A 17,417-nucleotide genomic window follows, 5' to 3' on the forward strand; every position below is an offset into this window, starting at 1 on the left:
TGAAACTTTCCCTTAAAACAGAGAGCATCCCAGACTTTGCTGCAATCAGTCTGATTTGCTCACCATTAAGTGATAATATGTGCCTCTGGTGAGAGAATTAATAGGATTAAAGCAGCTATTAAACATGCCATAGCAGAATGGCATTCAACTGCCCAGCTGCACACTGTTACCACTAATGTGTATCTTCACTGTTGTAATAATAGAAAATGAATATCATTTTATATTTTAAAATGCTAAACAGAAACCATTAGCACCTTTTTCCCCAAGTACCTGCTAATTAAAAATTGTAAATAACATTGTGCTATGTGTGCATGTACTCCTGACTGCCTTTCTCATGAAGAATTATAATATCAACAGCTACATGACTCTTCTGTTATACAATCTGACCCTCCTTCCATTTGCCCACACACCCATTTTCCTCAGGTGAAGGAAAATTTATGAGAAAGATTTTCATAACAGAAAGCAAAATTAAGTAAGGGTAGGACCCAGAGAATTAAGGAAACCTGGCTTTCTGAAACAATGTTAAGAAGTCAGAGAATATTTTCCTACTGGGTTTAATAGGTATTTGATTATAATTACAATAATTCTTCTTCTTTGAAAATCAAAAGGACAGGAGTTCCTCAGTTGTATTTGTAAAAAAAAACATTATGACACTAAAACAAAGATCAACTAATTTTTAACCTTTTTTTTTAGAGTTGCTCATTTACCATGCCCAGCAGGGAATCACTCCCACACTGTTGGTGTACCAATTATTAATGGTCACTGTTGGTACCAATTCACAGATAAAATCTAGGAAATTTCTTTTTTTTCCTCCCATGCAAAAATAAGCAACTATTTCTTGCAAATGGTCATCTTAGCTGCTCTCTAACCATTGTATAAAAACTAGACATGTGAAAACAAAACTTACAAAACAGGTAAACTATAAGTTGACCATTTTCATTTACAAAACAATGTATTTAGGACTTCTTTAAGTTATACATTCTTTTGTACATTGTAGAATTAATTCACAGACCTTTAATTACTATCAATGAAGGAATAATCAGAATTTAATGATTGATGACTGTTGACTAAAAAATGTATTTGACATTTGACCCAACCATCTAAATCTGCTCCCTTTTGTTACACTCTGTCATAGCACCCTGTGCTGGTTTGAAAGTATCATGTACCCTAGAAAAGCCATGTTTTAATCCTGACTCATGGAGGCAGCCTTTTCTTTTAATCCCTATTCAGTACTATACGTTGGGAACATGATTAGGTTATCTCCATGAAGATGTGACTCATTCAATTGTGGGTATTAACCTTTCATTAGAGGGAGATGAGACGCCACCCATTCCAGGTGGGTCTTAATTAGTTTACTGGAATCTTTTAAAAGAGGAAACATTTTGGAGAGAGTCCCTTTTTAGAACGAGAGGGCCAGGAGGCAGAGCCCATGCAGCCAGAGACCTTTGGAAATGAAGAAGGAATATACCCCCGGGGAACTTCACAAAACAAAGAGAAAAATCTAGCAGATGTCGCCATGTTTACTATGTGCCTTTCCAGTTGAGAGAGAAATCCTGAACTTCATTGGCCTTTCTTGAGTGAAGGTAACCTCTTGTTGGTGGCTTTATATTGGTATTTCTATAGTCTTGCTTTAATTTGGACATTTCCATGGCCTTAGAACTGTAAACTAGCAACTTGTTAAATTCCCCTTTTTAAAGGCCATTCCATTTCTGGTATATTGTATTCCAGCAGCTAGTAAGCTAGAACACACCCCTTACTCTTCCAACATAAGACTGATAAGTTTGTAACTATATATTTATTTGTGAGGTTATATACTTAGCCACTGGAACCTTGTCTGTCCACTGGAACCTTGATGGGACATGACCATCTTTGTTTTGTCAACCGCTTTATGCGCCACATCCAGTACAATGTCTGGTCCTCGAACTATTTGTTAAATGAGTGAGTAAAGAAGTCATGAGATTCCTGGGACCTTAAACTGGAGAGTTAACTGATAGGCTTTACCAGTCCCTTAAATCCCCTGAAATTGTATTTAAAAACGTATTCAAATACACATTTCCCTAGGGAGAGGACCCACAACCTTCATTAGATTTCCAAAAGGATCTGTGAGGATCTGTGAGATCCCTGAAAATTAAGGAATTGCTAGTCTATTTTAATGGTAAAACAGGGTTAATACACAATGCAGTATGCTATATGTAAATTTACATGCACATATGTATATATGGATGTATATGTGCTTATTTCCAGGAACAGGAACAGCAATGCCTCAGTGAAATTTAGAACAATCCACATTCCCACTTCCCCTGAGTAAATGATCATTCCTATAGTCACTGGGCTCGAGCAGTAGCCACTTGCATTCATCTGTTTCTTGGCAGCAACATTCATCACACTCAGGCCAGGGAAAGGGAATCCATAATCCCTGCTTTCACTTGTTTGGGATGATGACATCCCTCTTTGCAAGAAGTTCCTTTTAATAACAACCCTGTAAATCTCCTGCTTAACCAAGGCACCAAGCTGTATTTATAAAGCACAGGTGCCCATGCAATTTGCTCAAACAACCCTGGGACTTCCCTTCCCTCACTGCAGCCAGCGAGTAGATCCAGCATAATCAGGCTAAATAGGCCTCTGGGCACTGCATGCATCCACAACAGCAGGACATTAGGAGATGGACTGGAACTTGCTAACTGGCTGTTGTATATTAAATCTCTTCTTTCCTCTCTCCCAGCTGCAGAAGATGCATCCCTTCAGTAAATTTCCTCCCTCATTTATGCCCTAAAAATGGAGAGTTCAATTTGTCAGACGAAAGGTTTTTGATGTGCCAATAATTCTCAGTTATCCATATTAATAGAGAAAAGTGTTGATGGAGACAATTCAAAGCCGAAGGCCTTTTCTATTTAGCTTTGTAGTTCATTGTTTCTAGAGGCTTGGTGGCAGTCTTACCTCCCTAATTATCTGTCTTTTCTCTTTATTAAAATGAGTTTGTCTGCCTCAAGGCCAGGCAGTTGGGTAACAAGACTCAGACAGAGAATTTGCAAATTTCACCAGTGGAAACCCATAAGGCACACAGACAATCAAACTTGACTAGATTTGAGTTCATGTTCTTAATCACCTGTGATCAACTGCTTTGCTCCTAGAGGACTAAAGTGAGCCAGGGATGAGACGTAATTGTGGGAGACTGCTTGGAAGGGATTTAGATGAAGACTGTCTTGTAGCCAGATTGTAGCCAGCATAATCAATATTGATGATTTCTCTCCCTGGCCCACAACCTTTTATTCTGTTGCCAGTTACCTTTTTATGCAAATCTCATGATGTTCATCTTTACCTTACATCTTCCAGTGACCCCAGTAGTCATTAGGGCTGTTCACAAATATCCTGTTCTCTCCTCCCCAGCACAGGTACTACTGTACTTCCTCACCCATTTGAAGTTAGATGTGGCCATGTGACAGGCGCTGGACAATAAAATGTGTCACTTTTAGGTGCAAGATTTTAGGGTCAAGATGTGCTAGACTATGTGCTCTGTCTGGTGATGCAACTGGCACCAACTGAGATGGCAGCTGCTATGCCAGCTGGGTCCCTAGGAGATAGTGATGGGCAGAGGTCCCACCAACTAGTAATGGGCATGTGACAGGAACAAGAAATAAACCTCCGTTGTTTTAAACCACTGAGACTTTGAGGTTCTTAGATAACTCAGCATATCTCTTTCACTATACATATTAAGCTACACCATGATTATCTGGAATCTTATATCCCCAACTAGAGACTGAATAACTTGAGGTCAAAATTATTTTTCCTTCATCCTATTAATTCCAGTGCATGGCCTAGGTTTAATGACTGCTTTTTGTACAGATGTGTGATACATAAAGAGCCTGCATTGTGTTTTAAACAGAACATCCATTTGGCAGTTCAATAACTCTGGTTGGAGTCAATAACCCTGGCTGCAGTTCAATAACCCTAGCTGAAGTCTTCAACCTGGAGATCTAAGTGTGACATTAACTGTAGATTTTTCATAGATGCCCTCAATCAAACTGAGGAAATTTCTTTCTATTCCTAATTTGCTAAGAGGTTTTAATAATGAAGAGAGTTTGAATTTTTCAGATGTTTTTCTTCATCAGTTGAGGTGATCATATGATTTTATTCTTTGCTTTTGAATCTGGCCAATTAAATTGATTGCTTTTCAGATATTAAACCAACCTTGTACTCCTAGGGTAACCTCCCACCCCCACCTCCCACTTAGATGTGATTTATAACAGTGGAGTCAATTGGCTAATATTTTGTTAAGGATTTTTGCATTTGTGCTCATCTGGTATATTGGTCTTTAATTTTCCTTTAATGAATGTCTTTGTCATGTTTTAGTGTCAGGGAAAAGTGGTCTCACAAAATGACTTGGGAAGTTTTCCCTCCTTTTCTATTCTCTGAAACAGTGGTATAAAATTGATATTATTTTCCTTAAAAGTTTGTCAGAACTCACCAGTGAAATCACCTGCACTCGTAGTTTGCTTTGTGGGAAGCTTTATTTGTATAACAAAGTAAATCTAATAAGTAGAACGTTATTCAGTTTTTCTATTTATTTTTGAGTTAGTTCTGATAAGTTCTGCTTTCCAGGGAATTTGTCCATTCTAGCCAAGGTTTCAAATTTCTTGGCCTAAAGTTGTTCATCATGTTCCCTTATTATCCTCTTAATATACACAGGATCATTACAAGTTACCCTGATATTGCAGCCTTGTGCTTTCTCTTTTATTTTTAATTCGTCTAGCTGGGAGGTTATCAATTTCTTTTTACTTTTTCTAAAAACTAATAAAGAATAACCACAATTCAGTCATGGTTCCCAGGTCTAAGAAAGTGCTGACCTGTGCAGCCAGGTCACAACTGCCCCCAGGCCATGAAGGTATAACGCCAACTGGCTGCGATAGCTCTGTGCCCTGTGCCCTAGACCAGTGCACACCAGGGTTACACCCCTCAGACCTGTGCACCCACATAGTTACATCCTCCATGGCCGCTGGGTGCCCATGTTCACAAGCACCAGTATAACATCTCCAATCCATGCTGCAACACAGTGCTGTATTGTTGTGCCCCACCCCATACTCTGCATCTTGTACACATCCACCTTGCAAACACAAGGCTTTAGACTACTGAAGGAAATCAACTCCCAAAGTAAATCAATCAAGATACTTACATGTGATGAAAACAACAGAAGATCACTAAGCATATCACAATGCAGACAGATCTGGCCCAGCCTAACAACCAAATTAAAACACCAGAGGAGACACAGACATTGGAACAACTAATCAAAGATGTTCATATAGCTCTCCTTAATAAAATAAGTGGGATGGCCAATGACATAAAGGAGATAAGGAAGATAGTAGATGAGCATAAAGAAGAATTTGAAAGAATAAGTAGATAAATAGCAGATATCACAGAGATTAAAGATGCTGTTGACCAAATAAAAAACATAATACAGGCACACAACAGCAGATTTGAAGAGACAGAAGAAAGAATAAGTGATATACAGGACAGGATACTTTATTTCGAACACTCAAAACAGCAAATGGCAAAAAGGATGGAAAATTTTGAATTGGATCTCAGGGAAATGATAAACACAACAAAGCACAGAAATTTAAGAATCATTGGTGTTTCAGAAGGAGATGAGAGGTGTAAAGGGCTAGGAAGAGTAGTTGAGGATATAATGGGGGGAAACTTCCCAACCCTCATAAAGGACATATATATACAAGTCAAAGAAGCCCAACAAACTCCAAACAGAATAAATCCAAATAGGCCTTCCCTAAGACACATACTAATTAGTCTGTCAAATGTTGAAGAGAAGCAGAAATTCTGAAATCATCAAGAGAAAACAATCTACTACATACAAGGGAAACCACATAAGACTGAATTCAGACTATTCAACTGGCACCATGGAGGCGAGAAGGCAGTGCTGTGATATATTTAAGATCCTGAAAGAGAAAGACTTCCAGAGAAGAATTCTGTACCCAGCCAAATTGTCCTTCAAAACTGAGGGAGAGATGAAAGTTTTCACAGACAAACAAATCCTGAAAGAATCTTTCAACAAGAGACCAGCCCTACAAGAAATACTAAAGAGAGTTTTGCCAGTTGAAAAAAAAAAAGACGAGAGGGAGGTCTGGAGGAGGGCACAGAATTTAAGAGTACCAGTAAGGGTAACTTAAAGGATAAAAAGAGAAAGAGGGAAAAGAATATATATTTTTGACAAATATAATAAAAAAGATAAGATGGTGGATTCAAGAAATACCTCTTCAGTAATAACTTTGAATGTTAACGAACTAAACTTACGAATTAAAAGATACAGAGTGGCAGAATAGATTAAGAAACATTATCCAGCTATATGCTGCTTACAAGAGACTCATCTTAGACACAAGGATACAAATAGATTAAAAGTGAAAGGATGGAAAAAGATTTTCCACGCAAGTTGTAACCAAAAGAAAGCAGGTATAGCTATACTATTGGACAAAACAGACTTCAAATGTAAAGACATCATAAGAGACAAAGGAGGATACATATATTAATTAAAGGAACAATTCACCAAGAAGATACAACAATTATAAATGTATATGCTCCCAATCAAGGGGCTCCAAAGTATATGTGACAGACATTGGCAAAACTGAAGGGAGTGATAGATGTTTCAACAATATAATAGTAGGAGACTTCAATACACCACTCTCATCTATTGATAGAACAACCAGAATGAAGATCAACAAGGAAACAGAGAAGTTAAATAACTTGATAAATGAATTAGACCTAACAGGCATATATAGGCCATTGCACCCCGAAACACAAGGATATACATTCTTCTTTAGTACTCATGGAACATTCTCCAGGATAGTTTATATGCTGGGGCACAAAGTAGGTTTTTTAAATTTATAAAAAATTGAAATTATTAAAAGCACTTTCTCTGATCACAATGGGATGAAGGTGGACCTCAACATCCACCAAAGAATGAGAATATTCACAAATATATGGAGATTAAATAACACACTCTTAAACAACTAGTGGACCAAAGAAGAAATTTCTAGAGAAATCAGCAGCTATCTGGAGACGAATGAAAATGAGAATACAATTTATCAGAACTTAGGGGATGTGGCAAAGGCTGTGCTGAGAGGGAAATTTATTGCCCTAAACGCTTATATTAAAAAACAAGAAAGAGCAAAAATGGAGGACTTAACTGCTCACCTGGAGGACCTTGAGAAAGAACAGCAAATTAACTCCAAAGCAAATAGAAGACGAGAAATAACAAAGATTAAAGCAGAATTAAATGAATGGGAGAACAATAGAAAGCATCAATAAAACCAAAAATTGGTTCTTTGAGAAAATCAATAAAATTGATGGACCCCCCGCCACCTAGGAAGGCTGACAAAGAAAAAAAGAAAGAAGATGCAAGTAAACAAAATCAGATATGAGAAGGGGTGTGTTACCACAGACCCTAAAGAAATAAAAGAAATCATAAGAGGATACTGTGAACAACTATATGCCTGTCAACAAACTGGACAACTTGGATGAAATGGACAAATTCCTGGAAACACACAAACAAGCCACACTGACTCAGGAAGAAATAGAAAATTTCAACAAACCAAACACAAGTAAAGAGATTCAATCAGTCATCAAAAATCTTCCTACAAAGAAAAGCCCAGGGTCTGATGGCTTCCCAGGGGAATTTTATCAAACATTCTAAAAAGACTAACACCAGTCCTGCTCAAACTTTTCCAAAAAATTGAGGAAAAAAGAACTCTACCTAGTTCATATGAAGCTACTATCGTTTTAATACCAAAACTGGGTAAAGATGCTATAGGAAAGGAAAACTACAGTCCAATCTCCCTAATGAACACAGAATAGTCTTGAAAAAAGAAGAACAAAGTTAGAATACCAATGCTATCTGATTTCAAAACTTACTATAAAGTTACCACAATTAATACAATGTGGTACTGGTGCAAGGACAGACAATGGCTATCTTTGCAGAACATATATGCAGTATGTATATATATGCAGAAAATATAAAGACCTACAAATCAAAATAAGAAAAACAAACAACTCAATAAAAATAGGCAAAAGGGGGGTATAAGTATAGTTCAGTGGTAGAATTCTCGCCTGCCATGCAGGAGACTGTGGTTCAATTCCCAGCCCATGAACTTCCCAAAACAAACAAACAAAGAAAAGAAACCAACAAAAACAAACAAGTAAAAAGAAAAAAAATCACAAATGGTGCTGCAATAACAGGATACTTGCATGGAAAAGGAATGAAATGTGACCCCGCCATACAGCAAACAAAAAAAGAATAAAAAAAGGGAGGAGGAAAAAGACTTGAACAGATATTACACAAAAGAAGATATATGAATAGCCAAAAAGCATATAAAACCTCAACTTCATTAGTCTTCAGTGAAACAGAAATTAAATCAAAATGAGATGCCACAATACACTCATAATTTAAAAGCCTAATAGCACCAAATTTTGGGAAGGGTGTGGAGCAACTCCTACATAGATGGTAGGAGTATTAAGTGGTACTACTTTGGAAAACTGGGTGGCAGGTTCTTATAAATTAAACATACACCCACCCTATGACCTATCAATTTCAATCCCAGATATTTACACAAGAGAAACAAAACATATTTCCACAAAGAGACTTGTACGTGAATATTCTTAGCAACTTTATTCGTAATTGCCCCACATTGTAAAAACCCAATAGTTCATCAATATGAAAATTGATAAACAAATTGTGGAATACTCATACAATAGAACACTACTCAACAGTAAAAGAAAGAACAAACTACAGATATGTACAACATGGATGAATCTTAAAACACATTGAGTGATATACTATGTACACAAAAGAGTATATGCTAAATGATTACAGTCATAAGAAATTCAAGAATAGGCAAAACTCATTTATAATGCTAGAAATCAGAAGAGAGTGTACTAAGAGTGGTGGCAATTGACTGGAAAGTGGCAAGAAGAAAATTTCTTGGGTGATGGAAATGTTCTATATATTATTAGATTGGAAGTTACACAAGTATAGGCATTTATCAAAACTTAAAAAAATTTGTACCTAAGAGCTATATTTTAACACAGGTAATTTTGCCTGAATTAAAAAAAATGTAAAAATGATACATGTAATAAGACCAAGCTTTGTAGGTTTTTGGCAGGATTAGCAATAACCGTTGTAAAGAACTGGTACATAGCACGCACTCAATACCTGGGAGTTGAGAAATGATTCCACGTGTGTGCATATAACCAACCATGGTCTCTCCCGCCAAAACAAAACCTCAAGGTCCATGTGAAATCCAGCTCACTGTGAAGAAAGATCAATACATCTCCAACCTGGGAGATCAAAGACTTCTCTGGAAAAGTTGTCTGAGCCCAGTATCATCTTAGATAGAATAAAGGACAAGCTGAAATGACAAGATGGGCTTGGTTTTTAAATATATGGGCAGATGGGAATGGCAGAACTATATTTCCAGACCAGTAGTGCATGTAGGAAGGGCTGGCAGAGGGGAGAGCTAGAGACGTGGTGAGGTGTACTTAGGCTGCAGGTGTCTGGAATACAGTGGGATCAAGGAGTAGACAGGATTTTGAAATAAAGTCTTGGGGTACTCACACAGCAAAATACTGACAGGTGTATGAGGGCTCACAGGGGTTCAGAACTTGACTCCTACATCATCGTCGTCATCATCATCATCATCATCATACCAGAATAATCTGATGACTGTCTGCCAGCCACTGTTCCAAATGTTTTACAAATATTAACTCATTTAATCCCCAGAACAAGCTTATAAGGGAGATATTATCATTATTTCTACTTAACAGATAAATTCACTAAAGCACAAAGAGTAAAATAAATTCCCTATGGACATACTGCCAGCAAGTCTCTCTCTCTGAATTCCTTAAAGGGGCCATTCAGCATCTATCTGAACACTCCCCATCATGGGCGCTCCCTCACTCCCGCTGCTTTCCACCTCACTAGACCACATCCTGCCTCCCTGTCAAACTGCATCCCCTGGAGAAGTCTATCTCCTAGAATAACATAGAGTAATTCTACTCTCTTCTCTCCAAGACAGCTCTGCAAATATGTGAAGGCAACGATCATGGGCCCATTAAGGTTTCTCTTCTTCAGTCTAAAAATCGCCAATTCACTCAGCTATTTCCAATGTGCCACAGCTTGAGGCCTTTCACCATCCCAGAAGGTGACTCAGGTAGGCTGGGGAACAAAAAATGTTGGCTAAGCCAGTAGACTGGAACTGGTGACTCTCCTTTCTTATGGTTTTACACTGAGCTAATGTCTCCTACAACCCCAGCACATTCCATTCCACGGTATAAAACAGGATCTGGAGGCAGAAAGGAGATCATACTCTGCTGCAGTAACAGCTGACAGCCAGTGGTCCTGCACATTTGCCCATCCCAGTAAACGTTTCAGGTTCCCCATGTTCCAAGTTCCTCATTCTTACTCAGGGAGGAAGTCAGTTTCTAAGCCTCAGCACCACTGCCTCAGCTCCCTCCCATCCCCATTCTCCAGCCCCCAGAGGTTATGCTGAGAACAGCCCTGAATAGCCCCACTCACCATCGAGTTCATGGCGAAGTGATTGTGCTGTGTCTGGAGGTCCAGGGCATGCTGGTAGCTGACTCCAATCTCTGTGTGGCTCTGGAGAAATAACTCCTTGTTGTGACTTATCCAGTCAAACATCTAGAGGGGACAAGAAGGTGCAGAATAATCAGAAGGGGCACAGGTCCAAAAGGGCAAAAGTTTCAGGAGTTTCTGGGGAATAAAAAGCCCTCCTGCCATAGTTCTCAGAGCCAAGGAAAGATACAGCCGGCTTCTCAGAAAAGCTCTCACTTTTTAAAGACCCACCATCAGCATCTCTGCTTCTCTCCAGAGCCTAAAGGTAAAAGAGAAATGGGCAAGGGGATCAGGGAGAGGTGGGAAGAAGCTATTCATTATCCTTAGTCACTTCTTTGTAAAAACTTTCATAGAGCCGCAAAAGGGCCATATGTTTGCTTTAGGAATAGGTACTGACAAGCTGTGAGATTTAAGCCATGCCCCATGGCACCAAATAAGGAGAGAAACCTTTATTGGAAGCAACAACCAGGTTGTGGCAGTAAAAAGGAAGCAGCTGGGTCCATCCTGGGACCACTCTGGGACCAGGGAGGCTTGAAAAGGCCATGGCATTTATCCTTACAGGTATGCCTCTGCCCCACTTAGACACTGCCCAATGCACACCACACACATTTGTTGAATTGACTCTGAATTGAGCCAACTTCTCTTATAACTCCACAACCTCACATAATTCCAGGGGTTCTGCAGTAATCCACTGAAGCTCAGAAGAGGAGGATATTAAGCGTGGAGCAAGCACGCTTGCTATCTGTGGTGATAGCACAGAGGGCATTGAGCCATTTTCCTCCCCAGCCCTGGATTTCATTTATGTCCTGGGGGCCTGGCATGCTTCGAAAGGGAGCTGACCAGAACCCCAGCCCCAGGGAAGGCCTGATTATTCTAAGAGTTACCCTTCCTCAGGATTCCAGGCATAAGTCAATGGCTCAGAAACAGCAATGGGATCCAATTCAGTAGGACAAAACATAAGGAGAACTTTATTGGAAACATCTGGGAAAAGAGAATCCTAATTCTTTAGCTACTTCTTTTACCTTGAAAAATTGTCACATGTAGCCCTGAGCCTCAAATTGCTGCAGCCATTATGCTGGCAGCCTGAGGTCAAAGCCAATGGGTACAGAAGGGTAGAACCAAGGCAACTGCAGAAAACAGGCAGAGCCCTGATTGAGCTTTACCTGATTTCCACCCTGTCTCTGGATTTCTTCAGTACTTGAGCCAAGAAATCCTCTTTATTATTCCAGCCACTTAAATTGGATTTTCTGCAACTTTCTGCCCAGAGCAGTCAAATGGCATAGCCAGGAAAGGTGTGAAATAGTATATTTGGAAAAAGGACTGCTCTATCTGGTGCTGACACTCTACAGCTTGGGAGGGGCTAATGGCTGTGGCTCAGCTAGAGAGTAGAGCAGGAAGGAGCTGAGAACAGGAGCAGGCTGAGAAGCTGCTCCTACTAGCTTTCCTACAGGCAGAACTTGCAGCCTTATTTCATTATTTCCCTTTAAACAGAAGAGTGAATTTACTTTTTATTACATTCCACCAACACTTATGGAACTCCTACTATGTGCCAGGCACTGTCTGAGGCAATAGAGAAGCAAAATACCTAAACTGTGGTTCTTGAGGTTAAAGTGGCAGATATAAACTCAGAGACAACTTTAATAAAGCTTGAAATATAACTTGATTATAGGCTAGGGTATAGGACAGCAGGGGATACTGAGGGAGCACAGAGGAGGGCACCTCATTCACCCTTGATGTGGTGGGGAGGGGGAAGAGCAGGGCAGGCTTCCCAGAGGAAGTGACACCTGAGATGAGCTTTGACTCAGGTAAGAATTAGCTGAAGAGTGGGCTGTGTGCTTGAGGCAAAGGGGCAGAAATGTGGGACATCCCAGGGTGTCCAGGACACAGTGCTTCTGGCTGGGAAGGTTGATGGATGGACCCACTACGGAGAGCCCTGTACACTAGGCTTCAGGGAACTTGAACCCTGTACTGTTGGAGTAAGGAGTTGTTGGTAGAGGGTTTTAAGACGGGCAGTGAAGGGTGGCATGAGCTCTCATAGCACTGTGGGACATGAACTAGAGGGGCAAGACAGTGCAGAAAGAGTGGTTATGAGGCTGCGGAAATAATCCTGGGGAGCAATGGTGAGAATTTGAAAACCTGGATTAGGTGGGCAGCATGAAGACTGCGAAGAAGAGAGATTTGAGAGAACTGGAGACTATGAGTGTTTGAGGAAGGGAAGGCAAGGAAGAACCAAAGAGAACAGCCAGTGTTCCAGCATAGTGCCCTGGAGCCTTGTAATAAAAGGTACTATCACAGGTGATATCTGAAGAGGAAGGTAATAAATTTGGGTAGGGTGGGGACTTAGCGGTTTCCATTTCGGATGTGCTGAGTTCGCAGGGCTTATGAGCATTTCAAGCAGAGATGCCCTGTGGACAGATAGGTTTATGTGTCTGGAGGTCAAGAGAAAGCCATCAGAGCTGTCATATTCAAACTTAAGTATAAAAACATCACCTTCCAAAGGCAAATGCATGATTTAGAGATTACTCTCTTTTGAATTACCCAAGTTAGCATTTCCCTCTATCTACACAGTTAATAAAGAAAGGATAAAAGTGTCATTCTTCACTTTTGAATATTTGAGGATTTTTTTCAGTCTGGGCCGCACAGAGGCCAGTCAATGCTTGTGTGTGCACTAACCCATGTCCACCAGCCACAGCAAGTCTACACAGCAGGTACACTGTGTAAGGCTACTGCAGCTGCTTTTAAAAAATATTATTAAGAACAAGGGGAGAAAGGAGATAGGCACCCCAGGACTTTAGATAAATCTCATTCTGTGATTTTTGATCTTTAAAGTTCTGCCTCCAAACCCCATTTTAAAATAATTTCTCACCTCTTTCACATATTGACAAAAAAAATCAATAAAGTTAATGAAAATCTGAAATGCCTAAAGTCCTTGGAATTTGTGATGAAAAGTCTTCACTTCATATACTTTCTTGGATATCCCAGTGACTGAGAAGTGACTGTATGTTAGTTAAACAACTATTTAAAAATGCAAATAAGCAGCTGAGTTATGTGCTAGAACCAACATGATTAGAATGTTCAGTTCCAGGTCCCTGTTAGACTACAGATCAGGTAGCGCTGAAAGCAGATCAATCAGGGTAGAAAGCAGAAACAAAAGGGAGAAAAAAAGGTAAGAATTGAGAGTGCTAAAGGAACTGTGCAACTCATTAAAGCAGCTTTCTCACAGAATGAGGTCTGTGCCCATTCCATTCCACCTGATTCCATGTTCCACATTTGGAGCATAGGAGCTGCTCTCTGGTGGCAGGGGCATTCTGGGAAGTTGAGCTTATGCTGGAGGTAACACTCAAAAGAGATGGTATGTCTTGGGCAGACAGAAGACTAAATGGTGCCACCTGATATTAAGGACTGGAGTCTCTCCAAGATTTTTTCCTAAGGGACAATTACAGCTCTTCTCTGGGCTTGAACCTGCTACGTACTTGTAAATAATCCTCTCCCTTGGAAACTTGGCTATCTAAGGGTCATACACATCCCTTTTGCAGTGGATCTTACTGCAGAGTGAGAGTGAGAGCAAGACAGTGGGAGTGGAAGAGAGAAAGAGAGAGAGAGAGGGAGAGGGAACGGGAGAGAGAAAGGGCACACACACCCACACAGCAAGTAGGATGAGGACTACGCTGGTTCCAGGACTGGCTCTATCATTAACTCCCCATGAGACCATAGGCAAGTCATTTTATTTCTGAGCTTCTTCTCATCTGCAAAGGACAGTGGCTTCCAGAATGGAGGTAAGCATCCCAGTTTATGATAGACACAATTCGGAAACTTATGGAATGCATTTTATCTTCCATTTAAATTTATAAAAATATTTTTATTAATCATAAGGTAACTTCATTGTTATGACTTACATTTCTAACTTTTTAAATATGACAATGTGAAAAAACTGGCATGGTTTTATACTCGATGAAAGGCAGCTTCTTAGTTCTCAGCCCTGACATTTGTCTGGTGCTTTAGAGTTCATAATGTTCATTCACATGCATCATCCTCAGAACAGCACCACAAGTTATCTTCATACCATTTTACAGGTGGGGGAACAAGTTCAGAGAAGTGAAGCCCAAAGTCTAGCATTTATTTGTTTTACCCAGTACCACACCGATTGAGTGCCTATTGCGTCAAGCTCTTAGAACACTGTCCTGCCTCCTGCTCACATGACTGTAGAACCTCCTCTGCCTGAGCTCAGCAGGGCAGGCACTCCCCAAAGGGCAGGTGCAAAGTGTCTGAGCTGCTATCCCACACATGGGGCCACTTACTCTTAATACACAGCCTCCACCTTTCTGCTCTGCCCCATCAGCTGAAGTATAGGTACCTGGAGATGGCTGATTCAAACAGCTTCACTTTTCTCAATTAATACTTATTGAATGATGCATGAATGAATGAATGAGCAAGTTGGCCACAGGTTCTGGGTTTATTAATCTCAAAACAAGGTGACCCTTTCTAAACTCCCTTCCAGCAAGACCATTTTATAATTTGATCTATTTGCATTTGGCTCTCTGGAAGACACTTTAACTAGACTGACCCAAAGCTCTAAAGAAAAAAAATATTGAAGAAAATATTTCCATCGTGGCTTCAAACTATCTTTCTCTCCCCCTCTGTCATGAGAAGCTACAAACAGTGACTTCAAGAAAATGTAATATAACAACAAAATTCTTCCAAGTTGAAACTTCATGTCTAAATAATGAAATTGTATTTCTCTGTTTGAAAATCATAGTTTTGTCCCATTAAGAAGACAGATGTTGCATGTAAGCTACTTGTTTTTTATTTTTCATGTTTTGTTTTTAACTAAGCTAAGTAATTGTTTATGCTGCTCAAAATTTGGTGAAAATATACAAATTCGGTTCTTAATATATAGTAAATGTTAAAGGAATTCTATTTAAATGCAAATTAGGAAAATAAACACAAACATTTTTTCCCTTTTTCTTTTAAAGATTGAATAGTTAAAAGGTTATTATTGTTCTTTTCTGTTTTTAATGAAGCATAAATTATTTCATAGAGCAAAGATATTAAATAAAGATCTTGTATTTATTTTCCTTCATTTGCAAAATCTAGCAGTGGCATCTGATTTAGAGTTTTAACTTTCAAGCCACCTTGCCATTTCTTGCTAGTATTTTATACTGTTTCTAATCATAGATATTGATATTAAAGTTGTTCATATTCAGCTTTGATGAACTGATTAAGAAGATAGACGATGACCATTGGATTTTCTTTGCCTAAACACACATATTACAATATTAAGTCTGCCCTTTACACCCTACTTGTACACTGCAGTGACCGAACCATAAAAGCTTATGTCCCAGACAGCAGTAGCAATCTCTTGCAGGTGAACATTGTCATGTCGGGGAAACTTGGTGTGCAGTCTATTCCAAAATAAAATTTTATGTGTCAGAGTGGAAAGAACAGAGAATTCAAATCAGAAGGCTTGGGTTCCAGCACAGGCTCTGCTGTATAAACGTGGGCAAACTGTATCATTGGTCTAAATCTATCTCTTCATCTGTGAAACAGGAATCATAATTTACACTATTATTTAACCCTGAAGGCAAGAGGGAGATTTAAATAAAAGAATGAATATGAAAATGCTTTGTTAGGTACTACATACATGATAAATTTTAAAAATCCACGTCATGGGTATGTTCTATTGTATATATTTCCCAAATGTTTTAATCTAGAGCACAAAACTGAAGGCTATAGATTTAAACTGCAGTAGAGTCATCTTAATGGAAAACCACCATGGGCTAAAGGGAATCATACCTGCAGCTCATACACAAACACAACCACAGCCCACCCTACCTGGAGATGCAGCCCCACAGCAATCACACAGAGCTGCACAGACTCAGCCCAGAGGGCCCCCTCCACGCTTCCACTGCCTCTACCTTTGCACACACTCTGGGCCCTGTGGATGCCATCGCCACCCCTCCTCCCCAACAGGACCAAGAGACCCAAATTCCTTCTCAGGATTCTCCCTGAGGGCTGGTGCTTCCTGCCATCTCCGCGTGGCCTGATGAGGGATCTTACTTTCTCCTGCCTTTCTTCCAAACTCCCCCTTCCCCAGGCTCTCTGCCACCACCCCAGTGCTTTCACTATTGGCATTTAACAATTTTTCACTCAGGAGATGCTCCTATTAAAATGCAATTATTCCTGCCGCCCCTCCTGGAATTAGTTTATCTTGGATACAGAAACAGATCAGTAAGAAAGCAAGGCTCTTTGTGAGCATGACCCAGGGATGAGATAGAGGAGAGGCCCTAGGCAGAAGGAGAGAGGCCCTAAAAAGGGAATGGTGGGAATAAAAGGTAAATGCCCCCGACTCTCCATTTCTGCTTTCACATGAGCTTTGACCCTGGGAATGTAGTCTCATGCACACAGCGCAACACACAAGTCCCAGGTGTGTCTGTATTCTAGCCTAGGATCTACAAGATCTCTTAATCCTGGTTTTTAATGATGCATTCTTCCAGGACTCATTCAAAGCAAGGTGAGAACAGAGAAAAAACAAAGGGCTCTAAAATGTGGACTTTACTTCCAGAATCCTAGAATTCCTCACTGAAGGGAGTCTGGCATCTCACCTCTTTTATGTCCTGCAAGCCTTGCTGACTGATTCTGAAGAGCTCATCATCACATTCATACCTCCGGACAGGGGAGGCATTTGGGACATTCACCTGATAGGACGTAGGTGCTAATAAATACCTATTGAAGGAGAGAAGGTGCTCCAGGCTGTGCTTGCTTTCCTTTAGGCTTTGGGAATGTTCGC

The 17,417-nt window shown here is 40.0% G+C and overlaps 1 protein-coding gene across 9 annotated transcripts in view; it reads right to left on the minus strand.

Moving 5' to 3' along the window:
* The window catches only part of KALRN (kalirin RhoGEF kinase), a 758,640-nt gene that overhangs the window by 458,109 nt on the left and 283,114 nt on the right, over positions 1–17,417 (minus strand). For all 9 annotated transcript variants that reach the window (XM_077118101.1, XM_077118100.1, XM_077118114.1 and 6 more), the window contains exon 6: positions 10,574–10,696. In XM_077118101.1, the coding sequence (XP_076974216.1) occupies positions 10,574–10,696 (123 nt within the window). The remainder of the gene's footprint in view (positions 1–10,573; positions 10,697–17,417) is intronic.

Source organism: Tamandua tetradactyla, chromosome 10 (assembly GCF_023851605.1).
Source record: "Tamandua tetradactyla isolate mTamTet1 chromosome 10, mTamTet1.pri, whole genome shotgun sequence".
Classification (NCBI taxonomy): domain Eukaryota; kingdom Metazoa; phylum Chordata; class Mammalia; order Pilosa; family Myrmecophagidae; genus Tamandua; species Tamandua tetradactyla.